This window comes from Falco rusticolus, chromosome W, assembly GCF_015220075.1.
Source record: "Falco rusticolus isolate bFalRus1 chromosome W, bFalRus1.pri, whole genome shotgun sequence".
NCBI classification, from domain to species: Eukaryota; Metazoa; Chordata; class Aves; order Falconiformes; family Falconidae; genus Falco; species Falco rusticolus.
Window position 1 is genome coordinate 440,389 of NC_051209.1, and position 19,820 is coordinate 460,208.

The 19,820-nt window shown below is 39.6% G+C and overlaps 1 protein-coding gene and 1 long non-coding RNA gene across 10 annotated transcripts in view; one reads left to right on the forward strand and one right to left on the reverse strand.

Annotated features, from left to right (window-relative positions):
• Window positions 1–19,820, forward strand: part of LOC119140792 — a 265,391-nt gene that overhangs the window by 96,133 nt on the left and 149,438 nt on the right. The gene's annotated exons all lie outside the window — the stretch shown is intronic.
• The window catches only part of LOC119140778 (ceramide transfer protein-like), a 99,204-nt gene that overhangs the window by 37,202 nt on the left and 42,182 nt on the right, over window positions 1–19,820 (reverse strand). For all 9 annotated transcript variants that reach the window (XM_037372366.1, XM_037372370.1, XM_037372369.1 and 6 more), the window contains 3 exons: window positions 15,218–15,375; window positions 2,944–3,036; window positions 881–967 (listed from right to left, as the gene is read on the reverse strand). In XM_037372366.1, the coding sequence (XP_037228263.1) occupies window positions 881–967; window positions 2,944–3,036; window positions 15,218–15,375 (338 nt within the window). The remainder of the gene's footprint in view (window positions 1–880; window positions 968–2,943; window positions 3,037–15,217; window positions 15,376–19,820) is intronic.

Below are 19,820 nucleotides of genomic sequence, written 5' to 3' on the forward strand. Positions count from 1 at the left end.
TGGCTACAACTAATGCTCTCCATGACAGACATGAAGTTGTCATCCTGGAGTTCTCAGGAAGTGAATGGGCCTGAAGACTGAATTACCCATTCATCTCTACTTCAAGGTGTATTTCCAGGTTAAGCAAAATAGATTGGCAGCATTAAGGATGTTGCATCCATGTAGTAAAGTCACTCAAAACTTACTTTCTGCTAACAGACCTCAACATAGATAAACTCTGTTGAGTACTATATGTCCATTAGAAAGTCTCGTAATTCTTAATCAAGTCATTGTATTAACTATATTCATAAGCCTAAAACCTTTTAAGACAAAGGAGGCACCACTCTTATTCCCTCATTTTATACACCACTATATGTTCTCATATTATATATTTCATCACATGTATCTTATCCCTTTTTGATCCTTGTCACTGAAGTGTATTCAAGAAATGAGTTTGAGAAATAGCCAGAATCTACACAATTTTTTAATAAAACCAAACACCAACAGAACGATGTCTTTTCTATTTCACATACTGTTACAGTCAAAAAACTTCAGAGCAATAATTAGGTTTTGAAAAATAGCTGCAGTGTTTGATATAATTATTTTCACAGAGCATCAGTTCCATATAAAGATAAGTTTTATACACTTATTTAGTAATTAGAAAATGGAGACATTCAATTAGCTTAAAACTTATACTATCCTTTTCTATGCAAGCTGTAAAGTCACTTTCTCAAAATTGGTGTTAAGCAATGATATTTAACTGTACAAATATTAAGTAGTGAATTCCGCTTATAAGTGTTAGTATAAAATATCTAGAGTTTCAGGAGATGCACTCCAGGACTACGTCACAGAAGTCTTCCATGAAGTGCCCACCATTAACACATTTTTCAAGTGCCAATACCTGTTCTTCCATTTTATCCTGTCTATCGAGAGCAGCTTCAACAGCATCAAAGAATTCTTCTTCATTAATCAGACTATTAGGACCCTCCTAGAGCATAAGAAACAGAACTAGTTCAAAATTTTGGAAACACAAGCACTCCACTTAATTTTAATATTAGAAATATATATTTATATAATATGCATATAACCGACAGAAGGAAATTTCTTCCATAGACCTCAAATATTTTCACCAATATTCTTAATTACAATTCACATGAAAACCCTATTTGTTAAAGGCAGTTATTTCCTTTAACTACAATTTAGGGGTAGTTCTATAAACAAGAAAAAAAAAACAGGAAATGGAAGGCTAAGTAACAGTGTCAATATGCTTTATCATCAGATTTAGGTTTTAATTAACATATATCTTAAATGTTTACAGTGTGTCAGTAAAGTAAACATACTAACATAACTGTGTAGTTAGACTCCTTCCAAGTATTCCAGTGCCTTAGGGTAGATTTCAGATATGTGCTCAAAGGACAACAAGACAAGACAAAATCCTGGGGATCACTGTTGAAAATTCTTGGAAAGAACAGTTTAACAGTAAACAGCAGGTAGAGATAACTATTAAAAACTTGTGTCCACTAAATAAAATGGTAATTTAAGAAAACTAGGTTTACTGCTTTTATTTTATCGTAAAACAAACTGGTCCAGCAAATTTCAACAACCTACTTTACAACAAGGATATCTGGGAGAAGCAGTTGGATTCATAACCAGGTAGACAAGTCCAAATTCCTATCCATCTTTTTCTTTTACAGTGCCTCAGGCACAACAGAGAACCTAAGCTCAAGTATCTGTTAAATATCCCAACATAGTAGTACTACTTCTCAGGCTATGATTTATAAATAGAAACCTGCTTATCATGGTTTAACCCTGGCTGGCAACTAAGCACCACACAGCCACTCACTCACTCCCCTGTCCTGTTTTCAGCTGGGATGGAGTTCATTTTCTTCTTAGTAGCTAGTACAGTGCTGTGTTTTGGCTCTGATGTGAGAACAATGTCAATAGCACACTGATGGTTTTAGTTGTTGCTGGGCAATGTTTATACTAAGTCAAGGATTTTTCAGGTTTTTAGGCCTTGCCAGTTAGAGGGCTGATGTGTGTCGCCCCCCCTTCTCATTTTTCCCCCAGCTTTATATACTCAGCATAATGTTCTATGGTATGGAATATCCCTTTGGCTAGTTCAGGTCAGCTGACCTGGCTGTGTCCCCTCCCAATTTCTTGTGCCCCTCCAGCCTTCTCACTGGCAAGGCCCTAGAAATTGAAAGGTCCTTGACTTAGTATAAACATCACCCAGCAACAACCAAACACATGGATGGCCTATCAGCATTGTTCTCACACCAAATCCAAAACACAGCACTGCACCAGCTACTAAGAAGAAAATTAACTCTATCCCAGCTGAAACCAGGACACTGCTCAATCAACATAAATGAAAGGGTGAAGTTCTTAAAAAGTATGCAAACTGCATTATAGATGCATTAGCTTACATTATTCTTCAGAAAGCAATTTAAGAGCCTTAAAATCTGACTAAACTGAGGAGAAAGCTGCTAAAACATGCAATTTAACAGATGAAGCAGAACCTAAAAATCAATTATCAAACACATTTCATGTGGCAGTGACAAGGTAAAACTCAATTCAAGTTAAACTTCAGATTCTAGGACTGTCTCTGCAGTCAGGGGGGTCATATTTGCATTACATATCTATACAGCCAAGTCATTAAAAAGTAAGGGTACAGAACTTGCATAAACACTATCAAATGTACAAGAAAAATAATAAAAATGTTAGCAGAAATATCGGTTAGTAAAATGCTTTAGACAAAAGCAAAAGAAACCTGAGGTGAAGACAGATTTCTCAAAAAATCAAGGATTTGGATTCTTCATTCAGTTTCAATTTCCAAGGTAGAAAAAGAGAAGTGGCATGAACACGCTTACACAGCCAAAGACCTTGATTTACACACACACTCCTTTGAGAAAAACTTATCTTTAGAAGCCTTAGCATTTTCAAAAATTTCAAAAGCAGAATTTGTACCTCATAGTCTGGCCCTCCAAAGTGGGATTTTTTTTTCAGTTCTGTCACAGCATTTTTGTATGCTTCTTCAATTCTTCTCCTTTTCTCTACCTCCTGTAAAATTAAATGATCATGTATGATCAAGAATGAATTGGCTGATAATAGCCATCACAGCAATAAAAGGAATGACCAGTACAGGGTTTTTCCCCCCCAAATAACAACTGCAAAGCTGCTGATTTTCTGATTTTATTTCAATGCATGCATTATATGTGTCCATATACATGCATATATGATACAAAGCCTGGGGAGCTAGCTACCTTGAGCATACCCTTCTTTAAGTCACATGGAAGAAACTAGATCAGCAAGCAAAATCTGTTATCTAATTTAAGCATAGCTATTCATGGTTTGTTGAGGGTCAGACTTGGTATGTGACAGTTTATATAAACTCCTTGACACAGATGCTTGGGCAGTGATAACAAAGGGTGAAAAGTAAAACTAGTAGAAAGCTAACTTGTTGAATGGGGTGAGATACTAGTGAATCACAGCATGTAAGCTTGTATCTATGATTAGCTGACATAGGAACCACATGAATCATTTTGTGAACTCCATGCAGAGACAAGCATATCTCAACATCATTCTCCCATAATAGATGCAGGACTGTACTAGAGCCACTAATGATGTCTATGTTATAGTATATTTTAAATAAAGTAGTCGTAATGCTGGAATCAGATTAAGCCTAGTATTTCCTTTGCAAATTCTACATACTGCCAAGATATTCCCATACAAAAAGCTATAAAGAGTTCTGAAATTCTTGCAGAATTCAGCTTTATTACATAAGATGTTTCTCTGTTCCCTTTTGGCAAGAGGACACTACACTACTACTTGCATATATGAGTATAATTATTCAGCAATCCAATTTGAACTTTAATAATTCAGTGGAAAACCCTTAACAACACTGAAAGGCTGAGTTTACCAACTGGGAATTTGGCGGCAATGTTCACTCTGGAACACATAATTCCTAATTTCTAAAGAAACTTTTGAAAAATAAAGCAACAGTTTTGATGCAAAACAAAGTATTATAGTTTTCCACAGGAAATTTCTTAGGAAAAAAGCAGCACTTGGATGAAGACAGTATTGCCTTTATCTGTGAATGTAGGTTTTTCCTTCCTGAAACTATCACAAACAGGCAATAACTACTAATAACTTATGTTTCACAAAATTTTGCAAGTTTACCTAATTTGAAAGTAACTGAAGAATCCTGAAGATGCATAAAGCATGGCTTGAGTGTAAGTCATTGAGAGAAAGCATAGAAGTTTTACCAGAACACTTGGAATGAAAAACAAAAACAACACCCAACACCACCTCCCCCTATCCCCATGTTTTCTGTACTTCAATATGCAAATTAGTGATAATTCACATGTGTCAAAAGACAACTCTCCAAACCTGCCAGCTTCTCTTAGCAAAAACATTAAATAAGGCAGAAATTGGGAAATTGTTTGATTGCATAGCAGAAAAATTACTAGTGTATTAAAACTCTGTAAAATTTAATGAGACACTTAAGTTTCACAATTGTGAAAGGTGAACAAAATAAACTACCCAAACATGTTAATCTTAAAAGTAAAATTTAAGATTTGGAAGTTAAGTTTGCACATTAATACCAATTATTAAGACCAAAGGAAACAACAACAGAAAAACGCTGCTGTAGTCAAGACAACAAGAAAAGCATCATCACAAGGATTTTGTTGCAAATAAAACAATGCACCAAATAATAGAGATTAAATCCTTTCCCTGTTTATCCATTTTCTTTTAAAAGTCTATTTTTAAAAAGCATTCAAGAGGCTCATACTGAAAAGTATACTGCACTGGAAAAATAGTGTGTCACGCTCAAGATCTTAACAGCTAAGAATAAAACCTCAAAAGCAAAGCTGTAATTACAATTACCTTTAGATAACATTACAAGCTTTTATATTAATTTTATTCTGGCCATCTGACTGTTTTGGTAACAGAAAGATAATTAAATATAGAATTCCAAAATTACAATCACTAAATGCACTATTTTAGCAGTCTCCTTCAAAATTAAAAGATGTTTTTATAATGATTTCTTGCTTTCAAAGGTTTAAAAATAAAGTTTCCAATCTTGAGAATGTAACAACTTTCATTTATTTAAAAAACAGGATTTCTAGAGAAAGATACTGACTTCATAACACTGTACTCATCTCAAGTGAAACTGTAGTCAGCTCTGGATTCACAGAACGCTCAGGGTTGGAAGGGACCTTGGAGATCATCTAGTCCACCCCCCTGCTAAAGCAGGTTCTCCTAAAGCAGGTTGCACAGAATTGGGTCCAAAGATTCAACAGGTTCTGATGAACTTGAGCTTTTTAATATTAGAAATATTTTAGGACAGCTATAATCTGGACATATATTTGCTTCAGGTTCAGCAGACATAAATCTCTCTTGCATCTTTAGACTAAACTGGCCCTCTACAATATGGAGGCTGTATAGTTTTGTGAAGTAGTAGGACTCTCACTAATCACGTTTGTGCTTTGTTGTCAAGTAAAATGTGGTTCTGAAGCTAGTGGAGTGAGGAGGCTGGAGAGAGGAGGAGAGCGAGTTGGATTACAATGGTACTTATGCTACTTGTAAAACACTCATTGCTTTTAGCCACTGACAGAGATCCTGTTCTTCTTGTGACAAACCTGCACAGCACAGAGCCTGCAGAGTGAATCTGCTGATATACAAAGGACAAACTTGATGCTGAACCTTTCAGTTCTTCTAGCTGGTCTTTTACAGGCACTGAACAGATTAAAAAGAGCTTTAAAACCCTCCCAGCTAGAACAAACACAAATGGCTGCCCATTTCATACAATTTCCCCCTCTAATCTCTCAGAAAAGATATTCTGAACTTTATCATCTCCTAATATTTACTTCCTTTTCAGAGTAACATAAGCATCCAAGAAAACCAAGAGTATAGAGATCAACATCATTCTTCTCCTACACCTATTTATCAGATGACAGAGCAATGTTGTTGGTGGGGTTTTTTTTTGCTCAGGCCCATACTTATAAGAGACTTTTACAGAGCCATGTTTAACCACTAAAACAAGGTAAAAAACCCAAAAGAAGCTCTACAACTTAAGTGGAATAAATAGTGTTAGCAAAGGTCTGAATACAGTAGACTGCTGTCTTTAAATTCTTGTGCAGGGTGTAGGTGTCAAGGTGTTGGTTGTGGGGGGCTGCAGGAATGGCCTCTGGGGAGGAGGAGAAGAACAACCTCCAGGGTAGAGAACATATCTACACTGCAGCCCATGGAGGACCCCATGCTGGAGCAGAGGGATGCAGCGAATGAAGAGACGGGACGCAGCTTGATGCAAGCAAATGTCAATTTATTGTACAGAAGCACGAGGTTTTATACACTTTCAGAAGCTGCGTGTTTTAAACAGATTGGTCCTTGAAGCTAAGCCTTGCATACTAGGCAATCCCTGATTGGTGGTTAACTACCAGCAATTAACAGCAAGGTGTTACCTTTCCTTGGCGCCATCCCTCTCCCACTCCCCTGTGCTCTGTAAACCTGCCTCATCATGTTAATTGTTGTCTAGACAAGCTCGAGCACATTCCCCTCAGCTAACTGATTGCCACGCGTGGTCCTAGTTTCCAGCCCGCTCCTGCATCTCCCCCTTCCTGTTGCACAAAAGAACACCTGAAACCGAGCAAAAACAAGGCACAAGTAATAGAACAAATAAAAAACCAACTAAGACACATTATCAATGTCAAAATAACCCACTGTCTTTGTTCCGTACAATTTTACAATTTCCCCTTTTTGTTTTTGAACAGCTAGTGATATGGAGAAATAGTGTGAAATGGGGACAATGGACACCGACTGTGATTGTATATGTCTGCTCAAGGAATGTGGGTATGGTGACTGGTCATGGGTGCGGTGTCTGGTCACATAGGCACACAGCCTTGAGGAGACGACTACAGTTTTGAGGAGACGCCTGCCCTTCTTCCTCTAACAAAGGGGCTATTTAAAAAAGAATGAGAAAAGGATGAGAGATATTCCAAAGCTATCTAGAGGGAGGGAGTGCTAAGTCTCCTTGCTGGAGAAGATCCGATGGTCACAAGAACATGAATCACCTACAAACCTGCAAGACCACCACATTCCAGGAAACGGACTGATAAGCTAATTAACATACGAAGCGGGGTTTAGGTAACGAATATGTATAGGCGTTAATTGAATATTCATTTGTTCATTGTATAAATGTGAGATGGTTCGTCACTTCGGGTATGCACGCTTGTGGAGGAGCGATCCCCCGTGCATCTGCGCGCAATAAACATACCTACTTTATAACTTTCGAGTTATAGAGTCTAATTCCGCACGTCAGTTTGGCGAGCCAGCCAGGAGGATTTCTGCTCGGCTGAGGGACCAGCTGCGGAGCGGACGCTCCTAGGCGCGCCCCGGGAGATTTCCTCGGAGGAGCCTCCTCTTCTCAGCTGTTCACCCGGGAGCAGAAGAGAAACCCCTGGATCCGCGGATAAAACGGTATGTTTAGTGACGGGGCGGCTGGTGAGACGCACGGAGACGTCCGGCGCGCAGCGTAGTCCCCAGGAGGAAAGGTACCTTGGGAGGGGGTTTGCTGACCAAGGGGTGGCCGCTAGCGATCTTGAGGGCAGATCGAGCAAACCCGAGGTTACTGCCCTTCCTAAAAGCCCGGAGGCCTCGTGACGGAAAGCGGGGGGCGGGACGGAATAAGGCGGAATCTCACAGGAACAAGAGGGACCTCACGGCAAAAGTAAAAGGGAAACTTTTGCGTAGGAAAAAGAGGAAGCTAAAAACTTCCTTTAGGTTGTCTTAAGATTTGGGGAATTCCTAGAATGTAACAACTGAAATAGCGCTCTGTGTCTTGTTTGTTCTATGTGTTGTCTTGTTATATGTTCAAAACTCGAAAGTTATAAAGTAGGTATGTTTATTGCGCGCAGATGCACGGGGGATCGCTCCTCCACAAGCGTGCATACCCGAAGTGACGAACCAGCTCACATTTATATAATGAACAAATGAATATTCAATTAACGCCTATACATATTCGTTACCTAAACCCCGCTTCGTATGTTAATTAGCTTATCAGTCCTTTGCCTGGAATGTGGTGGTCTTGCAGGTTTGTAGGTGATTCATGTTCTTGTGACCATCCGATCTTCTTCAGGTGATTCATGTCCTTGTGACCACCCGATCTTCTTCAGGTGATTGTGACCACCCAACCTTTTCCAGCAAGGAGACTTAGCACTCCCTCCCTCTAGATAGCATTTGAATGTCTCTCATCTTTTCTTATTCTCTTTTAAATAGCCCCTTTGTTAGAGGAAGAAGGGCAGGCGTCTCCCCTTTGTTAGAGGAAGAGGAGCAGGCGTCTCCTCAAAACTGTAGTTGTCACCATACCCACATTCCTTAAGCAGACACATACAATCACAATCCATGTCCATTATCCACATTTCACATTATTTCTCCATATCAGTTATCTAGTGATAAATAGGTGTCTGCATGCTTGTAGAGATATATAGCTATGTAACTACATGAACGATTTCTGCCCTGAGCCTGGTGGCGCATACAGCTGCGGTTTGTGTCTGGGCTCAGAGATGTAAATAGGGGCTTCTCTGTTATGGTAAAAGTGTTTCTCTTTGCATAAAAAAGAGAGGGAATGAAGGGAATGACCCCAGAGGTATGTTCAGAGAAGGCATGCGATGTTTCGAACTTTTTGACTGAACCAGTTCTTGTTTGGTGTGCCCTTCCACCCATGTATAATGTTAATCCAAAAGAAGATGATATTCTTTACACTTTGTCGATAATTGTCTTTCTGTAGATGCTAATGTAGTAGGAGGCTATGATGGGAACGTATTGCAGTGGTTCTTCTCTTATCCAGGGTAACAGCAGGGAAACCATTAAAGAGTTAAATCACCTTGTTTGGTAGGCAGTTAAGAATGTGAGTCAAAATTGCCTCTGCTTTTTGTTGTTGGTTCAAGGGCATGGCTGTGAGGATTTTGATGGTATGTGCTGAATGGATTTTAGGCGCCCCATTGCAGCAACATGTTATCAAAATCTGAGAATTTCAGCCTTTTTAGCATTCATTCACTCAATTGGCAGTATTGTTTGTTTGCTATTGCCTTGGTTGCTGTCATGTTTGCAAGGGCCCTGCAGAACATGCCAAACCTGGTACTAGTGACGTGCGGAATTAGACTCTATAACTCGAAAGTTATAAAGTAGGTATGTTTATTGCGCAGGTATGTTTATTGCGCGCAGATGCACGGGGGATCGCTCCTCCACAAGCGTGCATACCCGAAGTGACGAACCATCTCACATTTATACAATGAACAAATGAATATTCAATTAACGCCTATACATATTCGTTACCTAAACCCCGCTTCGTATGTTAATTAGCTTATCAGTCCTTTGCCTGGAATGTGGTGGTCTTGCAGGTTTGTAGGTGATCCATGTTCTTGTGACCATCGGATCTTCTTCAGGTGATTCATGTCCTTGTGACCACCCGATCTTCTTCAGGTGATTGTGACCACCCAATCTTTTCCAGCAAGGAGACTTAGCACTCCCTCCCTCTAGATAGCATTTGAATGTCTCTCATCTTTTCTTATTCTCTTTTAAATAGCCCCTTTGTTAGAGGAAGAAGGGCAGGCATCTCCTCAAAACTGTAGTTGTCACCGCACCCATGACTAGTCACCATACCCACATTCCTTAAGCAGACACATACAATCACAATCCATGTCCATTATCCCCATTTCACATTATTTCTCCATATCATAACCATGTTTATTTTTCCTAGTCTCCTTCACGATACCCAGCTGTTCTCTCATCTCTTGTTAGGTCAAATATTCTCCAGTTCCCTCTCCTATATCTCTCTTCAGACATTCTCTATCCTCTCTTTTGCTTGTTAATTGCGAGGAGGCAAAGGTTGTGTGTAGCTGGGTGACCATGACCTGCTTTATGTTACAATCAACTAAACATTGAATACAGGAAAAAAAAGGCATGGGAGACATAAGGCAAACATCAATAAGGTGGTTAAAGATAATTATAATAAATCCTGTAATACTTTTGAGTCATGGCCCAAAGTTTCCCAGCCGTGAGAAGAGACCAAAGGCATCCCGCCCCTGGCTCTGCTGCAGATCTTTGTTTTAAGGCTTTTAAGTTTTGTATACTTTTGTAAATTAATTCACAGTGGTCACTCAGATTCACGTAACACATCCTGTCAAAGTCTTCACACTTGTGTCCCTGTGCTAATAATAAAAATCAATAGCAACTCAGTTCTGTAGCAACATATGATGGACAGAATCAACATCTGTTAATAAGCCAGAAAAAAAAGAAGAGTATTTGTAGTATTACTTTGTTTAGCAAGCTAGCAGCCTAATTTACTAAGCAAATTAAGAGCGTGTACTATTCTTACAGAAGAGATTAGAGAAGCAAAAATGTGTTGTGCTGCATTCCAGAACTCAGCCTGAGAATTACAGTCTGCTGTGAGTTCTGCATTACAATCATTTGACACATGTTGGGGTTGCGATTGTGAAAGTTGCCCGTTTACGATTTTCATTGACATTATCACAGCTAGTTGTTTTAAAAGCAACCCTTGAGCTTCCTGATGTTCGACTTGTTGCAAAATATTCTGAAGCCAATCAATCAAGTTAGTATTAAAGTTAGTGACTCTCTAGGACTCTGCAAGACTGTGGCAAGACTCTCGCATCCTGACTGCCTTAATAGCCATCTCATTCATTTGCAAACAGCTGTCCCTGGGATACCTTGCCTGAGTCACAGAATCGGCACAGTTAATTGCTCCAGCTAACTGCTCATAGTTAACAGCAATTCCCCGATTAAGGTTTTCAGTCAAGGCCACTACACATAGCTCACAAAAATCAGATAACCACATCATATACTGTATCAGTTAGTACCATGCGAAGCAATAACTTCCAATCATGCTGGGCGAGTGTATAAGACTCTTCCATCCCTTCAAGAAGGGACATAGCAAATGTATTATCAATCCTCCCTTCCCGCGCTGCTTTGCTTAACTCTTTAACAGCCTCGTATTGCACAGGCTGCCACTCTGCAGGTTGATTTGTCTGACAAAATACTGAACATGCCCTAGCGACTCCCAAAACCCATCACTTAAGTGTTTCCCACTTGCATTCCTGCCACCAATCCCTCAGACCCCCTTTCACCCTCCCCAAAAATACAATCAATGCATCAGGAGAGACGAGGGGATGGGGAAAAGGTCTAGCTCCTTTTCCAGATCTATAGGACCTGGATCAAAAGGTTTAACAGTGTCAATGGAATCATTGTCCGAGTTGTCCTGTTCCCGTGCTTGCTCCTGGGTTGCGAGGGTCGCTGCAGTCAGTGACAGAAGCTTTGGGGGCAGAGGAGGTGTGGACAGAATCGCCATCGCTGACGGTGTCTTGAGAAGAGTCGCGCTGTCGGTGGAATTTACAGCTTCCTCTGGTTTAGCACCGTTAGCAGAATTAGTCCACACTTGGCAAAGAGGAGTCAGAATTTGCCACCAAGGTGCTAAATGCATTCCCGACACAGAGTTCCCCTCTGCTGCAGCATCATACAATTGGCTGCTGTCTGTACACACTTTCATTCTTTCAAAGTCTCTAAGGTTTCTTGGCTGCTCACCTGTCTCGATGCATACAGGTGTTATCCTCGGGGTTTAGGTTGTCCGCCTGGTCCAGACAGCAAGACGATCGTTCAGCCAAGCCGTCTCCTCCGGAACGCAGCCCTCTTCCACGAGCTGTCTTTTTTCCGCCCTTATTCTTCCAAGGCTTCGGAACACCACCATAGGGGTCACCATTTGAGGAGACTGAGGCACGGACTCCCTGATCTGACTAGAAGACCCTTCATGAGTCCATATACGTCTCTTTCTGGGAACGAAGCCCGATTCCCCGTTACGGATTTCCCACAGCTCACCTCTCAACTCCGGAGGGATTTCAGGCCGGCTCCTGCTTCCTTTCAGCAGATCATTCAAAGTTCTGTGGGATTCGCTGCGTGTCGCTCAGATAGGCCATTCGAGAGCCCTTCACGTCAGATCCTTAAACGCATCACGTCGGGGTCACCAATTTGCGGCGAATGAAGAGACGGGACGCAGCTTGATGCAAGCAAATGTCAATTTATTGTACAGAAGCACGAGTTTTTATACACTTTCAGAAGCTGCGCGTTTTAAACTAATTGGTTCTTGAAGCTAAGCCTTGCATCCTAGGCAATCCCTGATTGGTGGTTAACTACCAGCAATTAACAGCAAGGTGTTACCTTTCCTTGGCGCCATCCCTCTCCCACTCCCCTGTGCTCTGTAAACCTGCCTCATCATGTTAATTGTTGTCTAGACAAGCTCGAGCACATTCCCCTCAGCTAACTGATTGCCACGCATGGTCCTAGTTTCCAGACCACTCCTGCGGAGGGATATTTCCTGAAGGAACCATGTTCCACAGAGGGCCCCCACTACATCAGGTTTTTCACAGAGGACTACAACCCTGCTCCAGCGCAGGTCCTTTCCAGGAGAAAAGTGTGAGGGGGAAGGAGTGGCAGAGTAAGTGTTTTGGACTGACCTCCAACCCTCCATTGCACTGCTTGGGAATAGCAAGCAGGGGATAGAGGGGCCTGCAGTGAAAGAGCAAAGCTGAGACTGGGAAATGGGGGAAGAAAGATTTTTAGTGTTTGTCTTTATTTCCCACTAACTGTACCTATTTTAATCAGCAACAAATTGATTTTCCCCAGGTCAAGACTGTTCTGCCATGACAAGAACTGGTAAGCAACCTCCCTGTCTTTCTCTTGACCCATGAGCTTCCTCATCTTATTCCCCCACCCCCCACTGGATGGGGTGGTAAGTGAGCAGCTGGGTGGGCATTTGGCTGTTAGCCAAGGCTAACACACCACAATTTATATTATTTAATTCAATCAAAATCTCCTCTTCTGAAAGGCTAGCAATTAGAAGAATCCAAGTAAAAATGGTTATTTTATATTAGAATTACAGTACTTCACTATGAGTGTGCTATAAACCCCAGAAAATTTAACCGACAAGTTTGACAAAGTTACAGGTCTACCAAAGCACAGGAACTTAGTCTCCACGTTTTTAGAAGCTACTGTTATTTTAGTTTCTGGGAAAACAAGTCCAAATAAGCTTGTAACCTCGTTCAAAATGTATTTACTCATGCTGTATGAGGTATCAGTCACATGAGACTCAGTGAAATTTAGGTTTGGATTTGTTAACCGCTTGCAGCTAAAAACAAGTGCTTAAAAGTTAGCCCACAGAAGAAAAGCATGACAAATAACAAACCAAAATCAATTCAAATTCTATATTAATGTATTATTCTGTAATAACATGCTGACCTACTGACAAGAAAAAATACACTTAGTCCATGTTCTAAGGCTAAGCAAAGTCTGGTCAGCAAGAATGAGCTATGTCTGCTCAGCCCAGAAAAGAGAAGGCTTTTGTGGGGGCACTTAATAGTACACTTCCAATACCTCCAAGAAGGTCATCAAGAAACTGAGCCAGGCTCTTCACAGCAGTCTGTAGCAGGAAGATGAAAAACAATAGGCAGATACTGGAATAAGAGCTACTCCAACTAGATATAATGAAAACCTTTTTCACTATAACAACAGTTGAGCAGCAAAAAAGGCTGCCCAGAAAGGCTCCAGCCTTGGAGACTTGAAACCAGACTTGATAAAGCCCTGAGCAACCCAGTCTGATCTCAAACTGTATTTCCTTTAAGCAAGAGGTTGGACTAGAGACCTCTTGAGGTCTCTTCCAATCTGAATTACTCTATGATCCTATGAACAACCATCAAGTCTTAGGTCTGCTATAATTCCTCCAGCTACCTAGATGAAGCAACAGTAAATTAAGTGTTGACAGAATTCACAATACAGTTGAATAGGGCCAGGACTTTGACATATGGACAATTAATAGCTAGGAGACAGGGACAATAATTCAAACATGGATGTATTTTGTCTGACTTAATACTTTGAATTATGTATCACTAACACATATGGAGTAGGACTTGAAGTGTAATATACACCATATGGTGTAGAGGGATTTTTAAAGGACCGAGGACATATGTTACCATTGTCCAGGTTGGACAACCCAGGCCTGTTAGTTGAAGCTGCAGAGCAGTTTTAAATTGTCCTGGGAACAAGCACTGTGAGAAAGAAAACAAGCTATGCACAAACAAGAAGCCAGGTGCAGAGCAAGCCCTGGGAACCACGGAATCAACACACTCTCAGTGGCACACTCTGATCAGGCACCTGCAGCATGCTCACAGGGACACCCACGTGGCCAGAGACTTTTATCTAATCACCTGTGTGTAAAGTCGTGTGAGCGGTCAGTTAAAGTTATAAATATGACCTGTTTGTTTAATAAAGTGAGCACGGCATGTAGCCATATTGGTGTGATTGTCGTGACTTGGCTGACTCTCCACAGGGGACCCTCTTCGATATGAAAACACGTTAAATTAAAAATGAGACAACAGCTAATGGACTGTACAGGACACCAGCCAGTGATGGCAGGATTCTAGAAATCAAAGCCTAAAGTACAACCTATCCATGCTTCTAGCACATCTCATCTAAAGAGAGAAGACATCGCTCCTTTCAAGTTGCTACAGCGGTTGAGTAGGCTTACCATGAACTATCACTGCCATAAGAAGAGTAACAGATATTAGAATACCACACACACCCCTAAAACAATTAACCAATTGGTATAAAACATGACTTAAATTAATCTCTTCAATCTCCTAAAGGTAAGTGAAATTGTACCTTAGACCTTTCAAGTTAGAACTGATTGTGCTCCTCAGTACTATCACCATCTGTTATCACAAAACATTTCAAAGATTTGCACATCATTTTGCAATCATGGATAATTAGGTCTCTTTTAGAGGGCTGCAAGCAATACACTTATTACTGTAGAATACTATCAGGTTCTTTATAGATATAAAAAATATAGGAATACTATCTGAACAAGGGCTGGGAAAAGAAAGAATATAATGAATAATGTTACTGTATCACCGACAGTCAAGATAAGGTTTTAATATTTTGTAGGAGTAATAAATAATGAAAGCATCTAAAATTAATAAATGCTGTACATACAAATAAAAGGAATACCTGGAATAAATAAGTTAAAAATAGCTAATATGAAATTTCAGTTTGTCATTGTTTAACCCCAGCCAGTAACCAAGCACCATGCAGCTGCTTGCTCAGGTCCCAAAACCAGGAAACAATTTCAAGCTAAAGAAACAAATTTTTTTCAACAGAAGTAAAAAGAAAGTGATCTTACCTTATCTAGTCTTTTTTGCCAGCTTTCTTCACGTTTTACCATGAGTTCAATACAATGAGAGAGTGTAGCAAGGATTCCAGCAGTAGTTGCCTTGAAAGTTATAGCTTCTCCTTTAAAGTCTATGCCGTTAATTCCTTTGGGTGTCACATGTGGAAACACTAAAACCAAACATGAATCATTCACTGATAGCTGCCTTTAACTCACACATGCTTTAAATTACAACTGTTTGAAGAAAATAGACTGGCTAGAAAGTTAATTTAAAAATAAAAATCAGAAGTGCTAATAGTTTTCAGCTACCCACAGGATAAGGAAAGAGATTCAAAAGGAAGAATGCATCCCTTCAGCTTCATCTTGCTATAATGTATTTCAAGTCTGCTTGTAATGCTGTATTACTCTGCAAATCATGTGGATGGAGGGAGTAGGAATACTTTGTAACAATAGCAGTTTGACAGCTTGAAGTGGGGCCCAATTAACACAGAGCAACCTTAAAACATAGCCAATACAGCGCTAAGAAAGAAACAATTTCAAAATGCAATCAGACCCAAAAGGTAATGTTTCAAGGTTGCTTTAAGCAGGTAACTATAGATTTTAAAACCTCAACATAAAAGGGTATGATATCAAAGTATCAAATGTGTTGAATTATCCAAGTGCTGTGGGGTTTTGCAGTTCCAACAACTACTTCATGCTGTCAACCAGGCCATCTGTTGCTAAGGCTATTTAAACAAGTCACTTAATGTGTGACAAAAAAAGTACCTATCCTATATCAAACTCGTATGTAGGTTGACAGAATAACAAACATTACACATTAATGTCAGAAAATATTAGAAAGCAGAAGTAACACCCATGTTGAAGCTGACTGAGCCCAGCAAGTTAAAGTAACTCCTGCTATGCCACGGGGCAAGCTAATAACTTATCACCCTGTTGGATATTGATTTCTTTTCCTGGTCTGTCAGTTTGTCAATGTGCCACTGTTATGGTTTAAAGAGTACAAATAAATATTTGTGTAAGTTTATCCAATATCTGTCTCAAAGGGTAAAGCACAGCTTTCAAGCAGCTCGGTTCTTGTAGGGAAGAGAAATGCAATTGCTATTCTCTAATGGTAGAGCACAGTATCTACGCTAAGGAACAGAAAGCAAGCATCACATGGTCGTAAGCAATGGTTTAAGTCTCCAGAGGTTTTATATGCCCTCCTTTCAGGAGGCATCAAATGTTTTCAAGTAGATGTTTACACACCATACACTACTTCCAATACCTCAATAAGCATACATACTATGGTAGAACAGATTATTTTTTTGTTTCATGTTAATCAAGAATACTCCCTAAAAGGTAAAGATCAGGGGTCCTCAAACTTTTTAACCAGGGGGCTGGTGCGGATGAAGTGGCAGGCAGTCATCTGCGGCTGCGGCTGCTTGGTTTCCCCCCCAACCCCCGGCGGGGGGGGTGGTGGTGGTGGTCTGTAAATACCGGGGGCCGGATTGAGGACCCTGGGGGCCGTATCTGGCCTGTGGGCCGTAGTTTGAGGTCCCCTGGTAAAGATGATGGGAGCGAAAGAAAGATCAATCTGTTTCAGAAGCAATAATGAGGTCTCCGTCCCCCTAACAGCTGCAGAGGGAACACAGAAGAGGCTGACTGCAAGTAGTATAATCTGGCAAGGAGGCAATGCAGTGGATTCACTGAATAATGAAAATTAAACAATAGCTTCACCAATAACACACTTCACTAATGAAAAACCCACAGTTTATACTAATAAAATGTCCTGCTGGTGTAGACCACGTTCACATGCAGGTTTACGAGCACAGCTATGCTGCTTATAAATGTGACTTTTCTCTTAAGTACACAACATGCTAGAGACACTGAAGAAATTACCACTGACTGCAACAGTATAAAATCATTTCAGAAATCTATGGTAGATTGTAAGGGAGGTGCAGCAACATAGCCTCATTTCCTGAAAAAGAAGCCAGCTTTTGTTCCTGGATGTCTTTAAGTCTCAGCTACAACTCATTAATACTTCCATACTGTTTCAGTCATCATGTAGATGATGATACAGAGCTTGCAGTTTCAAATTCAGTGTCCATTTTAATTCTGGACTAAACTTGTTTCAGAAAGGCGCAAGGCCTATTTCTTTGAAGAGATCACTCAAGACATTCCTTACTGTGGATGGGAGTATTTTGATTCACTCCTAATTATAGGAGACATTTGTCTTCCCAGAACATGTCAGAATACAGCCTCAAGCCCCATCTCGGCAACAGCTGAAGTTCAGCACATTAGAAGTATTTCTCAGGAGGTTTTTTTTTCCCTATTTGGAGAGCCCGAACATCTTTCCTATTCCTTTTTTACACCTTTTTTCATGTCAGCTACGAGATTGAGTGTTTCAAAATGAAATCTTGCATCAGAAGATCTGTAGGTTCAAGTTAAAGGTTAATAGGAAGGTGTTCTTATCATTGCAACTGCTCTTCTAGCCTGATGATCAAACTGTATGTAGCAAATCAAAAGAAGCAGCAGTATGATTTTTCTACTTTAACTTCAATTTTAACAACTTCCAAGTGGTACCTTTTTAATTATCCTGTCTTTTAAGCATTTTGCTTTATTTGTGAATTGTTTTCTCTTGTCTTTCTTATAATGGATTTTTCATACCATGCTTTAGCCTTCTTCAATAGCTCTTCAGCCCCTCTCTCCTACAAATGTCTGTTAGGATAAATCAATTTTCCCTTCTTGTTCCCAAGATGCTGTTTGTAATTCTTTCCCATATGTCCCAAACATCACCTGTTTGATCAAATCTGTTTTCCAGTGAAATGGAAGATTAGTTTTAAAAGACAGTAAGTAGAAAAACAAAGTTCCTTTATCTTTTCCATTTTATGCCACCCTACCATCTTATGTCACTAAACTAATTCTAAATGAAAGAAAAATAGTTGGGTGCATGACCCATTTATTGATACCTACTGTTGTTGATCTTCTGTGAATAGCACTAGTATCAATATGCTTAGTTTTCCTCTAAGAACCACCTCATTATTTCAGCAGTATGTTGGTGAATATTCTTTCTCCATTCAAAGCATAAAAATTCACCACAAATCTCACTGTGTTTTATATCAAAGTTCTCTTTCAGCCTCTGTACCATTTCCATCTTTGTAGTTCCAAGTACAAAACCACCTTCTGTCTTCAAAGAGATTTCCTTAAGTAAGTTTCACCTGCTGTTCTTATTCTTACATAATTTAAACGCAAATACACTCATTTTCCTGAGCAGACATATGGGAATGCTTCCTGATCAAGATTCTACATTCTTAGAATATATGATCCCAATGAGTAAATATGCATCAGCCAGGCTCTCCCTTGATGCTTTATACAAATGATCATTCTTTCAGTTACCAGATTTTCTAATTGGAAAGTGAGCAATAAATTTAAATACCTTCATAGTGCTCTTTTTAACTCTTCACTCAAAGATCCTAGAGAACACAGAAAAAAAACCTATCTAAAATGTCTTGTAGTATACATATCTCTAGTCATGCTAACTTTCTCCTCTTACCCAGGGAAGGTGCAGAAGGGAACACATTTCTAAAGACAATGTGAGTATGGCCCCTTATTCAGTCTTAAATGTAGTGATTTGACCACTAGATTGGTGTACTAGTGGTTTGAACAGTAGGCTCAAACTCAAATCATAGTAGACTAAATAAGAGGTTGAATCTGTGCTTCCCACTTCCTGGAGCAGTGACTACACAAAAGCCCCATGTTTAGAATAGATGCAACCACTTCTCAGCTACAGTTAAAAAGACTGTTCCAGTTTTTCCAGGACTGGATAGACTTCAAGAAGGGAACCTGAAACTTGAGAAAGCAAAGAATCTTAACAGCTGCTCTGAGGCAAAGCCTCAGAAGAAAGTAAAGTTTAAAATAAATCTTTCATTATCAGTTAGCCCGAGTAGTTTTCTGCTCAATACACAGGCATGGGTGTCTCAACCTGAGAAACCTACTTCCACTGCATTCACTTATGATTCCACTTTAGGGCACATTTCTAATCAAGTTTTGCAGCACTCTGCTACTAAATCTCTAATGGATTTAGTCCTTAGAAATAAAAGAGGCATAGAAAAAACAAAATGAGGATAAAGGTTTTTAATAGAAATAATTAATAGAAAGTAAATTTAATGGAATCAGGATTAATAAGAACTGGAATTATCAGTTTTGCAGAAAGCAAAGGGTTGCAGAAATTATTTTCTGTAGTGAGCTATAGTGATTTCATATACAGGTACCCATAATATATAGCAATTTCTTAGCACATAAGTTCCTAAAGACTTGATAACAGAACCGTTTAGAAGAGGAATATGGATATCACTTCAAATTCCTATTAAACACGCGATGAAAAAAAGATGAAGTCACTTTGCTTTTAAATGTTCTAAAATGACTAGATGTACTAAAGATACAGATTTTCCTAATGACATTCCACATAACAAATGCATATATATAGTGGATACACCAAAAGAACATAGATATGAAGAAATGTTCTAAAGGGAAATTAAGCTGAAACTCCTACATCATTCTACAAAAATTAAGGTTGAGAAAGACATCTTTTTCAAAATGAATCATGCAGTGAAATTAAATTCTCAGTTAAATTTTT